Source organism: Oratosquilla oratoria, chromosome 6 (genome assembly GCF_046742065.1).
Source record: "Oratosquilla oratoria isolate Oo_2021 chromosome 6, ASM4674206v1, whole genome shotgun sequence".
NCBI classification, from domain to species: Eukaryota; Metazoa; Arthropoda; class Malacostraca; order Stomatopoda; family Squillidae; genus Oratosquilla; species Oratosquilla oratoria.
The window spans coordinates 84,879,410-84,897,584 of record NC_134782.1 but is presented as its reverse complement, the minus strand read 5'-3'; the positions used below and the strand labels follow the sequence as shown (position 1 = coordinate 84,897,584).

The following is an 18,175-nucleotide window of genomic DNA, read 5'->3' as shown; positions in this document are numbered from 1 at the left end:
GCCTACTGCAACAAGCAAGGCATCCCCTTCAAGATCTTGTTGCTGGTAGACAATGCTCCCAGTCATCCAGCCAGTCTTGAAAATCTCAGCAACAACATCAAGCTGGCCTTTCTGCCTCCCAACACGACTTCTCTGCTGCAGCCCTGTGACCAGGGGCTGATTCAAACCTTCAAGTCCTACTACCTGAGGTCTACGATGGCTGCTGCAGTAAAGAAAACGAACGAGATGAACAAGACGCTGCGAGATTTCTGGAAGAATTTTACAATAAAAGATGCTGTAACCTTTATCAAGCAGTCCTGGGATGAAGTGCCAACGAAATGTCTGAATGGTGTTTGGAAAAAACTGTGTCCTCAGTTTGTTCATTCCTTCGAAGACTTCAATGTGGACGACATCGTTTCGAAGGCAAACAAGGACACAATCAGCTATGCCCAGGATTTAGGCCTTGATGAAGTGGAGGAAGAGGACATTGATCAACTGCTTCAGTCACACAGACAAGAATTGAGCAATGAAGACCTGCTGGACATCGAAGAAGAGAACAAGAGGGAAAGAGAAGAAGCAGAAGCGACGGCAGCGGCAGACAAGGCTGAGGGAGGACGGACGCTCACTGCCACTGTTATCAGTGAAGCATTAGGAAAAATAAAAGAAGGTTTTGCCACGCTGGAAGAACACGACCCCAATGTTGAACGAAGCACCACAATCACAAGAAAGTGTATGGACACACTTTTCTGCTACACTCAAATGCAGACTGAATTTCAAAAGAAAAACCGCCAGACCACCATGCTGGAGTTTTTCAATAAACCGCCTGTGCAACCAGTGACAGAAGAGGAAGAGGAAGTGGATGACCCTGAAGCTATAGGAGAGGAAGTGGATGTGCCAGAGGAGGTGGACAGCACAGACGAAGATGGCGAGTGACTGTGAGGGACTGTGAGAAGTGAGGGAGCATCGTGTTGAGTGTTAATGGGTGCTTTATTTACACTTTATTTACACATTAGTGTTGCTTATAGGTTTAGAACGATACATTTTTAGAACATGTTCACTTTATTAGTCAAATAAATGTGTTTTTCGTTCAAAAAATGGAATTTTTTGGGGCCAAAACCCGCATCCCCCCTATTATCCATTGTTTCTTATGGGGAAAATATGATTTTTTTGTGCGATTTCAGTTTGTGCGAAGCCTGTAGGAACCCATATCTCGCACAAAACGAGAACTACCTGTATATATATATATATATATATATATATATATATATATATATATACATTCACTATCCGAGTTATGACGTCCGCGAGTTACGACCACCCATACTTAGGCCACATCTAGCAGATGCCTATTATGAGTTTACTGTACATGTCTGGCAGCACAGCGCATAAGATAGTTGTGGCAACCGGCATCGCGTACGGCAGTTATGGCAGAGATGGAAAAGTTGCTATACACTTGGTTGGAAGATAATAGGCAAAGAAATGTGAGAGTGACGTTGCAAGCAGTGCAAAGAAGGCTACAAGTTAATTTCACATGTTGAAAGAACGTGCAGGTGAAGAATACGCTTCACATGAGTTCAGTGAGTGCTGGGTGGTTTCGTTGCTTTCGAGAGCGTTACCAGGTTCACCACATGTTGTCGAAAGGTGAGGCTGCTAGCAGTGATGCGCCTGCAGCTAAGGCATTTGTGGAAGAGTTTGATAAATTATGGATGAAGGATATTTACGTACTTACGACCATGTCTAGCTGATGCCTATTATGAGTTTACTAATACGAATACACTATAATAAGTATTTTCTTTCTTTAACTTACCTTACCATATATTAACAACTAAGCAACTGAAAACAATACTGTACACAACTGTAGGAGAGAAGCCAAACGCAGAGTATGGGATCCAATGTATTTAACGTTTCGCCCACCAGGGCTTCTTCAGAAATAACATAGTGGACAAACATCTGACTCCTTATATAACCCGAGCTTGCGGGGAGAAAGGAACATGAAACTGGTGAAAAAAAAAAAAAAAAAATTGGAATGAACAACTTCACACCAGGTTTAATGACCCACCTTATGGGTCAATAGCCTTAAAAATGTCCACTATATCATTTCGGGAGAAGCCCTGCTGGGCGCAACGTTAAATACATTGGATCCCATACTCTGCATTTAGCTTCTCTCCTATAGTGCTGTTGCAGTCGTTGCTGTACCCATATCTCACACTTGAATAGATTGAAATGGATGAGAAAATTAGATCTTAAAATTCACATATAGAGTACATACAACAATTGAAGAATTAAGAAAAAATTATCAAAAGGAAACTAGAATTTAAAAAACTTAAAAATGGTAAGCAAGGTTATATTTAATACATGTGTGTGTGTGTGTATATACAGGTATAGTATATACATACAGTACCTGCATACGTATATATACTGAAATACAGTACAGTATTAAAACATTAAAAAATAGAAAAAATTATAAAAATGAAACTAAAAAGCATTGATAAATAAACAGTAAACAGCTTGTATTTAATAGTATTCAATAGAAAAAGTTACTTAAAAACGCAACAGATTGATATCATGTATCCTAGAGTAGAACCCTCGTGTCGGCCATTTTGAATAGGATCCGACTTACGACCAATCCGACTTACGACTGGTTGGTCGGAACCTATCTAGGTCGGAACCTATCTAGGTCGTAACTCGGATAGTGGCTGTATATATATATATGTGTATATGTGTATATATATATATATATATATATATATATATATATATATATATATATATATATATATATATATATATATATATATATATATGCGACACTGCTTCTGACCCAGGGCGGGGCAGGGTGCAGGGATGACCCGTCATCCAGGAGGTGCTCAGATGAGAGGGAGGGTGAAGGGGTGTGGAGTGTATTTAGGGATGAAATGGGTGGGAGTGTTTTTATGCCTTTCCCTTTTTGGCTAACTCCCTTGAAAGGGGGAAAAAGCCTTGGTATATGTATGTATGTATGTATGTAGGATAAACCTATATACAGGTAAACGTCGACTTACGATGGCCGCGACTTACGATTGTTCGACTTTACGATGACGACGACGACGACGATATGATAATTTAACCCCTTCCATACGGTGCCGCACACGTAGGCGTCATGAGGAGCAAGTGGATTCGCGATGCTGCCATATCGGCGTCTTGATTATATTTATTGTAGTCGCCCCTGTGTTTTTACATTCTCTCAAATGTGCCCTGAATCCCATTCTCTGTGGTTTTCAAAATTCGCGGGTGAAAGAGAGAACGATCGATATAAGCGGTGACTATATTTTATGATGCGAGTATTATTACGTCATGTCGTACGGCTGGCATTGGCTGCTGCCCGCGAGATTTAAGTTCCGTACTGAAAATACATATTATAGTGTTTGAATATGGTAAAAAGGATAAAAATAATTAAATAAACTACTGTACATGTTTAATAGGCTATATTCAGTATCTCTGGTGGTTAATATACAGGTAGGCTAGGTACAGTGACCACGGAACAGAGTGATACACAAATTGGGGATCGACTTACGATGAAATCGTCTTACGATGGCTCTATCGAAACCTAATGCCATCGTAAGTCGACGTTTACCTGTATATATATATATATACACACAGTGGCCACAAAAAAAAATTTACACTAAGAATTTTTGGTTAAACACAAAAGTACAAGTTAAATGGGTCGATAGCCTTAAAAATGTCCACTATATCATTTCGGGAGAAGCCCTGCTGGGCGCAACGTTAAATACATTGGATCCCATACTCTGCATTTAGCTTCTCTCCTATAGTGCTGTTGCAGTCGTTGCTGTACCCATATCTCACACTTAGAATAGATTGAAATGGATGAGAAAAATAGATCTTAAAATTCACATATAGAGTACATACAACAATTGAAGAATTAAGAAAAAATTATCAAAAGGAAACTAGAATTTAAAAAACTTAAAAATGGTAAGCAAGGTTATATTTAATACATGTGTGTGTGTGTGTGTATATACAGGTATAGTATATACATACAGTGCCTGCATACGTATATATACTGAAATACAGTACAGTATTAAAACATTAAAAATAGAAAAAATTATAAAAATGAAACTAAAAAGCATTGATAAATAAACAGTAAACAGCTTGTATTTAATAGTATTCAATAGAAAAAGTTACTTAAAAACGCAACAGATTGATATCATGTATCCTAGGGTAGAACCCTCGTGTCGGCCATTTTGAATAGGATCCGACTTACGACCAATCCGACTTACGACTGGTTGGTCGGAACCTATCTAAGTCGGAACCTATCTAGGTCGTAACTCGGATAGTGGCTGTATATATATATGTATATATATATATATATATATATATATATATTTTATATACAGGTAAACGTCGACTTACGATGGCATTAGGTTTCGATAGAGCCATCGTAAGACGATTTCATCGTAAGTCGATCCCCAATTTGTGTATCACTCTGTTCCGTGGTCACTGTACCTAGCCTACCTGTATATTAACCACCAGAGATACTGAATATAGCCTATTAAACATGTACAGTAGTTTATTTAATTATTTTTATCCTTTTTACCATATTCAAACACTATAATATGTATTTTCAGTACGGTCTTAAATCTCGCGGGCAGCAGCCAATGCCAGCCGTACGACGTGACGTAATAATACTCGCAACATATAATATAGTCACCGCTTATATCGATCGTTCTCTCTTTTACCCGCGAATTTTGAAAACCACCACAGAGAATGGAATTCAGGGCACATTTGAGAGAATGTAAAAACACAGGGGCGACTACAATAAATATAATCAAGACGCCGATATGGCAGCGTCGCGAATCCACTTGCTCCTCATGACGCCTACGTGTGCGGCACCGTATGGAAGGGGTTAAATATATCATATCGTCGTCGTCGTCATCGTAAAGTCGAACAATCGTAAGTCGCGGCCATCGTAAGTCGACGTTTACCTGTATATATATATATATATATATATATGTATATATATATATATACATTTATATATATATATATATATATATATACAGTATATATGCGACACTGCTTCTGACCCAGGGCGGTGGGCAGGGTGCAGGGATGACCCGTCATCCAGGAGGTGCTCAGATGAGAGGGAGGGTGAAGGGGTGTGGAGTGTATTTAGGGATGAAATGGGTGGGAGTGTTTTTATGCCTTTCCCTTTTTGGCTACCTCCCTTGGAAGGGGGAAAAAGCCTTGGTATATGTATGTATGTATATATATATATATATACACACAGTGGCCACAAAAAAAAATTTACACTAAGAATTTTTGGTTAAACACAAAAGTACAAGTTAAATGGGTTTTGTTCACCTTTTATGATTACAATACTTGTACAAAATTGTTTACATTTTAGTATTTTGTCATATTTCCTTTCATCTTGATGACCCTCTTGATCCTCCTAGGCATGGAAGCGGCAAGAGTGGCGAAATACTCCAGGTACATTGAAATCCACTGCTTCTTCAGGGTCTCCTTCAGCTCCGGTATGCTGCTGGTGTCGTTCTTTCTGCAGGGTGTTCTTTATTTTGTTCCAAGCATTTTCGATTGGATTGAGGTCAGGGGAGTTACCAGACCACTCTAGAACGTCAATATGGTTGTCCTCGAGGAATTTCTTGACCGCTTTTGATCTGTGTGCTGGTGTGCCGTCGTGCATGAAAAAGTTGCAGTTGTGTATCTCCCAGAACTTCATCATATGGTCACGCAGAACATCGATGTAGTTGTCTGACTTCATAGTGACATTCTTGGGTAGGAAGAATAAGCTCAGCTCAGCTGCCACGCATATCACAGACATTCCTTGTTCTAATAGAGCCAGGGCCCGACTCTTCTGCACCAAAGAAAGCTGACTTTTTACCATTGTGCCTGGTAGAAGTGGAGATACAGGGCGGGAAATGTGGCCCTCGAGTAAAAAAAGGGGCGCTCGGGAGCAGCCTGCAGGTAACCCTCTCTCGTCAAGCTTTGGTAGCTCACTGAGGAGTGGTGCGTGGGGGTGGAAGGGAGTAAGGAGAGACCAAACGTCCTACATCAGCACTAGCTCCACCACTTCTCGTATGGTGGGAATGAGAATAAAAATGTTACGTCGATTCACGTGTAACATTTTTATTTGCGCTCAAAATGTAACTTTTTTTTTGTGCCCATTGTATATACAATGTGTGTATGTATATATTTCCAGATGTCTATTTCTCATTACACTTTCTAATCCCCAAAGGCATTTGGGAATAGATGCTAAGAGGTGATTGTATGTAGGGGTGATTGTGTCAACAGCACTACGTGAGGCAAAAACATGGAACATAAGAGAAGAAGAGTTTGAGATGAAATGCCTGAGAAGTATGATAGGAGTCACTAGGCTGGATAGAGTGAGAAACGAAGAGGTGAGGAGGAGAGCGGGGGTGGAAAGGGAGTTGTGAGATAGGGTAGATGAAGAGTATTGGGATGGTTTGGACACATGGAAAGAATGAGTGAAGAAAGGTCAGTAAAAGATGTGGAAGGCAGAGGTGGGGGAAGTGAACACGAGGGGGAGACCAAGGATAAGATGGGTGGATGGGGTAAAAAGGGCATTGGGAAAGTGGGGAGTATATTGAGAAAGGAAGGGGTGAGTGGAGAATGGTTGTGTATGGATGATGCTGTGATTGCATGGGAGTAGGTGGGAGATGAGGATAAAGGAGTATGTGTGAATGATATTTTGATGCAACCTGAAGGGATCTCTCCCCATCTTCTCTTTTTCTGCATGAGGGAACACAGGGGGGGTTGTGATTAAATGAAGTAGCCTTGGTGTGGATGTGCTGTGTCTTGCTACAATGCTTCATACCCAGGACAGTGGGCAAGATGCAGGGATGACCCATCATCCAGGAAGAGCCAAGAAATCAGGGATAGAGGGGTGGTGGATGGGTGTGGAGTATGTGGGGATGAAATGGATAGGAATAGATTTATGCCTTTGACTTTGTCTATTTCCCTTGTAAGGGGAAAAAAGTCATTGGTATATGTACGTATGTGTGTATATATATGACAATAAAGATGCCTTGCAAATCAATCATAACCTAAAGAGTATAATATTTCACATATCATTAATGGAATCAAAACTACAAAGATATGACACAATTACATCAAATCAACCATAGGAAAATACTGTTAAACATCCAGCACAACCTGGTGTTCCTTGTGTACCAAAATAACTAACAAAACTTACCTTCATGTGTAAGAAGTATGATCAGCTGAGTATGTGTCTCCTTAAATCTCTCAATCAGCCATTTTTTGTATTTATCAGAAGGACTCAATAAATCCTCTGCAAAAGAAAACATCATTTATAGTCAAGAGATCTAGTAAACTAGGAAAATCTTAGGAAATTAGTTTAAGATTCAATTAGTCAATCTGTTGCCCCAATTCTCCCTTGAAGGAGAACTGCAACTTCCAAGTTCCTAGCCATGGCCACCTATTCAGCTCATAAATCATTTAGTGAAGAGAGTCTGTGTTGCTGTCTGTTAAAAGTAGGTGTAGAGCAGTGAACTATGAGGAGTTCTGTATCTTCTGTGTGATGGTTGCATCTAAGACAACTGGAATCTGTTCCAATGGCAATTCTGTGCTTGTACTATTTCTCATATTGGGATCCCCTATGGAGCAGTACTATCACCAATCTGACCTCCCCACCCCAAATTCAGAGCAAAATATCAAAGCTCTCACATATACAGATGACCTAATAAGGCCAGCTCTTCAACTATTAAAAAGAAAAAAAACAAAAAAAACTTTACCTGAAGCTCCAGTCACACCAAGCTTATGACCTGTTTCTGACCACCTTCAACCGAAAATCAACTGATCAGTTGGTGACACAAAACTTATGCAAGGAATTGAAATGGAAAAAAATTAATGTGGTTGATAAGATGAAAATCTATGTACTGGGGACTATCTAGTGTGTGTTGTAACATATGTATCTATCTATTTATCTATCTTATTACCAACTACCAGCAACTTACAAAGACTACCTGCAACTGGTCACCAGTGGTTGGAAACAGGTCGTAAGCTTGGTGTGACTGGGCCCTAAATTAACTAGAACAATGCTTGACACAAATAGAACATCTGCATTCCTTCAGACGTCTTCAGTGACACTGCTTACCCTGACTACCATTAATCTAGAAAGCATCCAATGGTTGCATGAAATGACTGATTCCTACTGAAGTTAAATCCTCAAATACTTTGTTTCACATTTGAACACAAAAAAGCACCACACTACTCAAATATATGCAACAACCTATCAACTGCACAAAACAACCATACAAAAACACTTAACATTCAGATCACAAAACAAGGAGTCCACGACCAACAACCACACTCCACCATACTCACCAGACATCAGCCCTTCAGAAAAAAAATTCCATGACGTTAGAACCCCATTAGCACATTTGCATTCAGGCAACTCTCCATCACTAAAAAAAATACCAATACAGAATAGGCCTGACCACAGACTCAAACTACCTCAGATACAATCACTACATAAGAGACACCAAACATCTCATCCTACATTGCCAGAAATCCAAGGCCTCATCAGACAACGAGATAACTTAAACACAATACCCCCACACCTGTCCTATCCCTCACAACATAGCAGACCAAATACAAACACTAAACACAGATATTACCAATAAAATACATACAAAAAACACAAAATTGGCAAAAATTTGTTAATACACTTGATCACAAAACAAACACCAGCAAATTGTACAAAACACTCAACAGCATTACACTATCCAACAGTAACACGACACACTCTCATGCAGCAATAACCACAACAACAGATAATTTACCCTCAAACAGACAACAAACACACTTATAAATCATTTTGCACAGACAAGCCATCTCACTTCTCACCCTGACGACCAATGCACCATTCAATGTAAGAAAGACTTTCCCACAGACTCAGACTCTACACCCTTCATAGACAGTAAGACAAAACACATAATACATAACCTTAAGCACTCATCTGCCTGTGGTCCTGACAACATAAGTAACATTCACCGAAAACACATTGCAAACTACAGCTATTCACACAACACTATACCCGACATCTGCTGACTATTTACAGAATAATGAAAGGAAAGGAAGTTTTAGACAGGAACGACTTGTTAGTGTGGGACAACGGTAAAACAAGAGGACACAGAAAAAACTGAGAAAGGACAGTTAGAAAAAACCTGAAAAGGAACAGTTTCCCACATAGAGCGATAAATACATGGAACAAATTAGACAACAAAACAGTATGTGCAAACACTATACAAGATTTTAAGATAAAACTTGATGCGGAGAGATACAAAGACAGGTCACCACGAGCATAGCTCCCCTCCCGTATATTACAACTAGGTAATACAATCCCAAAACCCAATAAAGACTCAACAACCCCAACATCACACTTCTCTGCACCCCCTCCAAAGTCACTGAATGCCTCATACTTCAACTCATCACACCATTTACCCTTGCTGAATCACAACATGGTTTTAGGCCACTACACTCCACAAACACTCTTCTAATAAACCTTATGCAAAGAATATTAGATGGCATCAACTCAGATATGCCCCATCACAGAACACTTCTTATAACATAAGACATTAGTAAAGATTTTGATGCTCTCCCCCGCCACAAACTAACAAAATATATGAAACACGATATGCATAGATATAAAAAAGAACAGGAGGAAAAGGAACTGGTTAAAGAAATTCTCAAAGAAATTCAGGATGATGAAATTAACTTGGTAAAAGAAATTGATGAAATCCACAGGATAGGAAAATATGCATAAGATAAACACCACAGACCCATGAAAATAAAACTAAGAACACAAATGATGGCAGAGGAAGTACTATCCAAAGCAGTCAGACTGGCAAACAGCGAGAAGTTCAAATATGTAAGAATACAAAAAGAAATGAAAGACAAAGCACTTAGAATTGAAGCAAATGACAGGAATGAAAAGAGAACAGAAGCGGAAAAAAACGAGTTTGTTTGGAGAGTGCTGGACTTGAGACTAAAAAAGTGGTATATCAAGAAAATGAAAACCTAAACCTAAATAGAAAAGAAAATGCAAAATTAAAAGTGGCATATACAAACATTGACAATATGATCTCTAGATTAAATGAACTGAATGACTACTTGGAAACTGATAAACCTGACATCATGGGCGTAGTGGAGACGAAATTGAAAGAACCACTATTAACAACCATTGTCAGCACTTCTAAGCTACCAGAAGAGGCTGGATGACCGCATTGTGAACAGCTGCCCAGGATGTAACACTTCACCCCATACCATACAACACATAATGGAAGACTGCATTATACACAATCATGCACGCAAACAACACAACATACACTCTATAAAGGATATGTGGGAAAACCCAGTTTTGGCTGTAGCATTCCTCGGGGAGACGGGACTGCTCCGACAGACAGTCTAGGAAATGACAACAACAACAACCATTGTGGGACATGGTCTATATAACATATGGGCGAAAAACAGAAACGAAAAGAAAGGAGGTGTCATGATACTAACCAAAAAAGGATTAAATGTAACCAAGGTTATTGAAGGAAAAGGAAACAGAAATAATCATGATTAAAATTGATTATAAAAAGACAAAAAGCAGAAAGTTTGTAGTAGTGTATGTACCACCAAAAACCCATGCATGGTCAGATGGTGATCATTCCAACTTATTAGGAGAAACAATGGAGTTGCTTAATGAGTTGCTAAAAGAAGGTGGAAACTTAGTGATCATGGGCAATTTTAATGCAAAAGAAATGATTTGGGAAGAAATGACAGTCAAAGGAGGAGAGGAACTTTGGAGCAACACCATACTGGATATGACTATCGAGTACACACTAATACAATGGGTTAAGGAACACACTAGATATAGAAATAATGAAGAACCATCAAAACTAGACCTAATATTAACATCTGAACTGGAAATTATAAACAAAATGGAGTACAAAACACCTATTGGAAAAAGTAACCACATACTAATAGACTTTGAATTAAAAGACCATTATAATATAGACAGAAATGATAAACATAGAGAAGGAAGATTTATGTACAACAAAACGGACTTTGAAAAACTAAGGAAATTATTCAAAAATGCAAATTGGGATGGGTTCACTAATGACAAAACAAAGATGGATGACAAGTGGAACATGTTTAAAGAGAAGTACAATGAGGGAGTAAACAAATATGTACCAATAAAGAAGCATAATGAGAAATATATAAAATGTTGGTTCAACAAAAGAGGTAGTGAGGCTAAAGCTAGGAGAGATAAAGCCTGGAAAAATGGAAGAAAAATAGAAAAACATCCAAATGGCAAACATACAAAGTACTTAGAAATGAATATGTAAACATATGCAGGAAGGAAAAAAGGGAATATGAAAGGGATATTATAGACAAATGTAAGGATCAACTGAAACTTTTTTACAGATATGTAAATGACAAAACAAAGGACAAGCATGACATAGTAAAACTACGTGAAGGAGACAAGGAATACACAGATGATACAGAGATGGCAGATGTTATGATCAGACATTTCAAATCTATATTTACGATCGAGAAATCTCAACCCTGAGAGAATGATCAGTTAGAAAGTTCACCCATTATGAAGGAAATAACAATAACACAGAAGGAAATAAGAGAACAAATAAAAAGCCTAGATGTCAGAAAGTCGCACGGACAGCATGAAATCGCAAATTAGATATTAAAAGAGTGCATAGACGAACTGACATAAAATACACAAGATAATAGATTTCTCATTAAAAGAGGGAAAAGTACCACAAGACTGGAAAAATGCAAACATAGTCCCAATACACAAAGGAGGAAACAGGGAAGAACCTACAAACTTTAGACCAGTGTCCCTCACAAGTACAGTAGCTAAAATATGTGAAAAGATCATTAGAAGCAGATGGATCAAACGTTTGAAGGAGAACAATATAATATATACCAAACAATTTGGTTTTAGAAGTGGAGGATCGTGCACCACAAACCTAATATGCTTTTACTCGAGACTGATTGAAATAATACAAGAAAGAGATGGTTGGGCGGACTGCACCTTCCTGGATTTGCAAAAGGCTTTTGACAAGGTACCACATAACATACATCCATATACCAAGGCTTTTTTCCCCTTACAAGGGAGGTACTATTACTATTACTATTAAATGTAATAGCACTGGGAGACCTTAATGCTAGGGTAGGAAAGGAGCCAATTGATGGAGTGGTTGGGAAATGTGGAGTTCCAGGAAAGAATCGTAGTGGAGAGTTGATGGTGGAAATGTGTCTAAAAAGAGAGTTGATGATAGCAAATACAGTATTTCAGAAGAAAGTCAAGCATAAGTAAACATGGGAGAGGGTGGTGGAGGGATGGGTGGTAGATAGAGCTTTAATGGACTATGTAGTGGTAAATAGCATTATGATGGGAAGAGTTAGGGATGTACATGTGCTAAGGGGAGAGGGTGGGGGAATATCAGATCATTTTTTGGTGGAAGGTAAGTTGAGAGTGGAGGACAGATGGAGGAAGAGGAAAGGGACAAAAGGTAGGGAGGTGCTTAGAGTGAACTCTCTAAACGAAGAGGAAAAGGAGAAGGAGTGCAAGAGGAAGCTGAAGGAGGAGTGGGAGGGAGTGAAGGATAGAGTGGAGGTAGGTGTGGAGGAGGAATGGGGATGGTTCAAGGAGGGAGTCACAAAGTGTGCAAGGATGGTGTGTGGAACAAGAAGGTCAGGAGGAAATAGAAGGAAGGGTAGTGAATGGTGGGATGAGGAAATGAAGAAGGTTGTAGAAGAGAAGAAGCGAGCTTTCACAGATTGGTTACAAAGTAGGACGAGGGAGTCATACGAGACGTACAGGGAAAAGAAAAGAGAAGTAAAGAAAAAGGTAAAGGAGGCAAAGAGGAGAGCAGATGTGAAATGGGGTAAGAGTATGACAGAAAATTTTGAAAGTAATAAAAAGATGTTTTGGAAAGAAATTAAGAGAGGAAGAGGAGGTGAATCAAGTAGAGAAGAAAAGGTAAAAGGTGCAGATGGAGAGATGATAATGGAGGAGAAGGCAGTAAGGGGAAGATGGGCAGAATATTTTAGGGAGTTGCTTAATGTGAAGGAGGATGGGGAGGGAAAGATAGCTGCAGTGGGAAATGCTAAGAAGATGAGAGTGATGAGTGAGGAAAATGGAGAAGAAATAAGGAAGGATGAAGTGAAGGCAGCAGTTAAGATGATGAAAGCAGGTAAGGCACCTGGTCTGGATGGATGCCATGCAGAATGTCTTAAAAAAGGAGGTATAGTGATGGTGGAGTGGTTGGTGAGGTTATTTAATGTTTGCTGGAGAGAAGGTAGAGTGCCAGAGGACTGGAGGAGTGCGTGTATAGTTCCACTTTACAAAGGAAAGGGGGACAAGTGTGAATGTAGTAGTTTCAGAGGGATTAGCTTGTTAAGTGTAGTTGGGAAGGCTTATGGGAGGATCTTGATTGAGAGGATTAGGAGAGGAACAGAGGGAGTAATTGGTGAGGAACAGTGTGGGTTTAGGACAGGTAGAGGTTGTGTAGATCAGATTTTTGTGGTAAGACAGATATGTGAGAAAGCTATAGGTAAGGGGAAGGATGTTTTCTGGGCCTTTATGGATCTGGAAAAGGCTTACGACAGGGTAGACAGAAAGGCACTGTGGGAGGTTATGCGGATATACAGGATAGGAATAAAGCTTCTGGGAGCTGTCAAGAGTTTTTATGAGAGTAGTAGAGCTTGTGTCAGGATTAGAAATGGAGAGAGTGAGTGGTTTGAGGTAAAGGTGGGACTTCGTCAGGGATGCATTATGTCACCCTGGCTGTTCAACTTATACATGGATGGAGTGGTGCGAGAGGTGAATGCAAGGGTAGTGGGTCAGGGATTGGAGATGGTTAAGGAAAATGGAGAAAAGTGGGAGGTGAGCCAGCTGTTGTTTGCGGACGACACTGCGCTTGTGGCAGGATCGGAAGAGGGATTGAGGAAGTTGGTGACAGAGTTTGGGAGAGTGTGTGATAGAAGAAAACTGAAGATAAGGTGATGAGATGTACAAGGGGTGAAGGTGGCAGTAATCTGGAAGTGAGCATTAAGGGAGAGCAACTGGAGGAAGTGGATAGTTTTAGATATTTGGGTGCAAATGTGGCAGGAAAGGGTGGAGTGAAGGTGGAGGTAGAATGTAGATTGAGAGAAGCGAGTAAATGCCTTGGTGGTTTAAATAGTGTAATGAGGAATAGACATTTGGGAATGGATGCTAAGAGGAGACTATATGAAGGAGTGATTGTGCCAACAGCACTGTATGGAGCAGAAACATGGAACATGAGAGAGGAAGTTTCTGAGAAGTATGATGGGGGTTACTAGGCTGGATAGAGTGAGAAATGAGGAAGTGAGGAGGAGAACAGGGGTGGAAAGGGAGCTGGGAGATAGGGTGGATGAAAGAGTATTAGGATGGTTTGGACACATGGAAAAAATGAGTGAAGAAAAACTAGCAAAGGAGGTATGGAAGGCAGATCTGGAGGGAGTGAACATGAGGGGACGTCCTAGGATGAGATGGATGGATGGGGTGAAGGGGGCTTTGGGGAAGAGGGGAATGTCTGTTGAGGAAGGACGGGAGAGGACAGAAGACAGGGGTGAATGGAGAATGGTTGTATATGGAAAATATTGTGATGCATGAGGTGGATTGGACGGGGGAATTGGGGGTGAGCTAGTGTGTGTGAGCAAAGATTTTTGACCCAGCCCGAAGGGATTTCTCCCCGTCCTCTCCTTTATATGGGGGGACGGAGAGGGGGGGTCGCCGGTTTGATGAAGCATCCTTGCTGTGGATGTGCTGTGTCCTGCGACACTGCTTCTGACCCAGGGCAGTGGACAGGGTGCGGGGATGACCCGTCATCTAGGAGGTGCTGAGATGGGAGGGAGGGTGGAGGGGTGTGGAGTGTTTTCGGGGAAGAAATGGATGGGAATGTTTTTGTGCCTTGTCCTTTTTGGCTACCCCCCCTGGTAAGGGGGAAGGGAGCCTTGGTATATGTATGTATGTATGTATGTACAAGGGAGGTAGCCAAAAAGAAAAAGGCATAAAGTCATTCCCACCCATTCCAACCCTAAATACACTCCACACCCCCTCCACCCTCCCTCTCATCTCAGCACCTCCTGGATGACGGGTCGTCTCTGCACCTTGTTCACTGCCCTGGGTCAGAAGCAGTGTTGCAAGACACAGCACATCCACAGCAAGGCCGCTTCATTAAATCGGCGACCCCCCCCCTCTCCGTCCCACCATGCATAAAAGGAGAAGACGGGGAGAAATCCCTTTGGGCTGCATCGAATTTTGCTCGTACATACTACCTCATCCCCCATCCCCCCACCCATTCCACCTCATGCAATCACAACATCATCCATATACAACCATTCTCCATTCACCCCTGTCTTCTGTCCTCTCCCGTCCTTCCTCAACAGACATTCCCCTCTTCCCCAAAGCACCCTTCACCCCATCCATCCACCTCATCCTAGGACATCCCCTCATGTTCACTCCCTCCACATCTGCCTTCCATACCTCTTTTACTAGTCTTTCTTCACTCATTCTTTCCATGTGTCCAAACCATCCTAATACTCTTTCATCAACCCTATCTCCCAACTCCTTTCCACCCCTGTTCTCTTCCTCAACTCCTCATTTCTCACTCTATCTAGCCTAGTAACCCCCATCATATTTCTCAGACACCTCATCTCAAACACATTCAAACTCCTTCTCTCTTCCTCTCTTATGTTCCATGTTTCTGGCCCATACAGTGCTGTTGGCACAATCACTCCTTCATATAGTCTCCTCTTAGCATCCATTCCCAAATGTCTAATCCTCATTACACTCTTCAATCCACCAAGGCATTTACTTGCTTCTCTCAATCTACATTCTACCTCCACCTTCACTCCACCTTTTCCTGCCACATTTACAACCAAGTATCTAAAACTATCCACTTCCTCCAGTCTCTCTCCCTTTATGCTCACTTCCAATCTACTGCCACTTTCAGCCCTTGTACATCTCATCACCTTACTTTTACCCACATTTATCTTTAGCTTTCTTCTATCACATACTCTCCCAAACTCTGTCACCAACTTCCTCAATCCCTCTTCCGATCCTGCCACAAGTGCCGTGTTGTCCACAAACAACAGCTGGCTCACCTCCCACTTTTCTCCATTTTCTTTAACCATCTCCAATCCCTGACCCACTACCCTTGCATTTACTTCTCACACTACCCCATCCATGTATAAGTTGAACAGCCAGAGCGACATAACACATCCTTGACGAAGTCCCACCTTTACCTCGAACCACTCACTCTCTCCATTTCCAATCCTGACACAAGCTCTACTACCCTATAAAAACTCTTGACAGCTCCTAGGAGCTTTCCTCCTATCCCATATATCCGCAAAACTTCCCACAGTGCCTTTTTGTCTACCATGTCGTAAGCCTTTTCATGATCAAAAGCCCAAAAAACATCCTTCCCCTTTCCTAAAGCTTTCTCACATATCTGTCTTACCACAAAAATCTGATCTACACAACCTCTACCCGTCCTAAACCCACACTGTTCCTCACCAATTACTCCCTCTGTTCCTCTCCTAATCCTCTCAATCAAGATCCTTCCATAAGCCTTCCCAACTACACTTAACAAACTAATCCCTCTGAAACTACTATATTCACACTTGTCCCCTTTTCCCTTGTAAAGTGGAACTATACAGGCACTCCTCCAGTCCTCCGGCACTCTACCCTCTCTCCAGCAAACATTAAATAACCTCACCAGCCAGTCCACCATCACTGTACCTCCTTTTTTTAGACATTCTGCATGGCATCCATCCAGACCAGGTGCCTTACCTTCTTTCATCATCTTAACAACTGTCTTCACTTCATCCTTCCTTATTTCTCCTCCATTTTCCTCACTCATCACGGTCATTTTCTTAGCATTTCCCACTGCAGCTATCTTTCCCTCCCTATCCTCCTTCACATTTAGCAACTCCCTAAAATATTCTGCCCATCTTCCCCTTACTGCCTTCTCCTCCATTATCATCTCTCCATCTGCACCTTTTACCTTTTCTTCTCTACTTGATTCACCTCCTCTTCCTCTCTTAATCTTTCCAAAACATCTTTTTATTACTTTCAAAATTTTCTGTCATACTCTTACCCCATTTCATATCTGCTCTCCTCTTTGCCTCCTTTACCTTTTACTTTACTTCTCTTTTCTCTTCTTTGTACCTCTCATATGACTCCCTCATACTATTTTGTAACCAAACTGTGAAAGCTCGCTTCTTCTCTTCTACAACCTTCTTTGTTTCCTCATCCCACCACTCACTACCCTTCCTTCTATTTCCTCCTGACCTTCTTGTTCCACACACCATTCTTGCTCACTTTGTGACTCCCTCCTTGAACCATCCCCATTCCTCCTCCACACCCAGCTCTACTCTATCCTTCACTCCCTCCCACTCCTCCTTCAGCTTCTTGTACACCTCCTTTTAATTTTCATTTAAAGAGTTCACTCTAAGCACCTCCCTACCTTTTGCCCCTTTCCTTTTTCTCCATCTATCCTCCACTCTCAACTTACCTTCCACCAAAAAATGGTCTGATATTCCCCCGCCCTCTCCCCTTAGCACATGTACATCCTTAACTCTTCCTATCATAATCCTATTTACCACTACATAATCCATCAACGCTCTATCTACCACCCTTCCATCCACCACCCTCTCCCATGTGTACTTATGCTTGACTTTCTTCCGAAACACTCTATTTGCTATCATCAACTCTCTTTCTAGACACATTTCCACCATCAACTCTCCACTACGATTCTTTCCTGGAACTCCACATTTCCCAACCACTCCATCAATTGGATCATTTCCTACTCTAGCATTAAGGTCTCCCAGTACTATTACATTGACATTTCTCCCTAAATTCTCTATGCACTCATTTAAATCTATCCAAAAGGCCTCCCTTTCTTCTACACTCTTCTCACTGCCAGGCCCATATGCACTTACAAAGACCCATATCTCCTTTCCCAGTTTCACCTTCATCCACATTATCCTTGAGGAAACCTCCTTCCACTCCACTACACGTTTACCTATCTCTTCACTTACTAGAATAGCCTCCCCTTCCCTCCCTCGCCCTCTCTTCACTCCTGATAACCTCCAACTTACACTC

General features: G+C 41.0%; 1 protein-coding gene across 4 annotated transcripts in view; it reads right to left on the bottom strand.

Annotated features, from left to right (window-relative positions):
- Positions 1–18,175, bottom strand: part of LOC143026678 (nucleolar complex protein 4 homolog B) — a 136,165-nt gene that overhangs the window by 52,201 nt on the left and 65,789 nt on the right. For all 4 annotated transcript variants that reach the window (XM_076187482.1, XM_076187481.1, XM_076187480.1 and 1 more), the window contains exon 3: positions 7,208–7,303. In XM_076187482.1, coding sequence (XP_076043597.1) covers positions 7,208–7,303 — 96 coding nt within the window. The remainder of the gene's footprint in view (positions 1–7,207; positions 7,304–18,175) is intronic.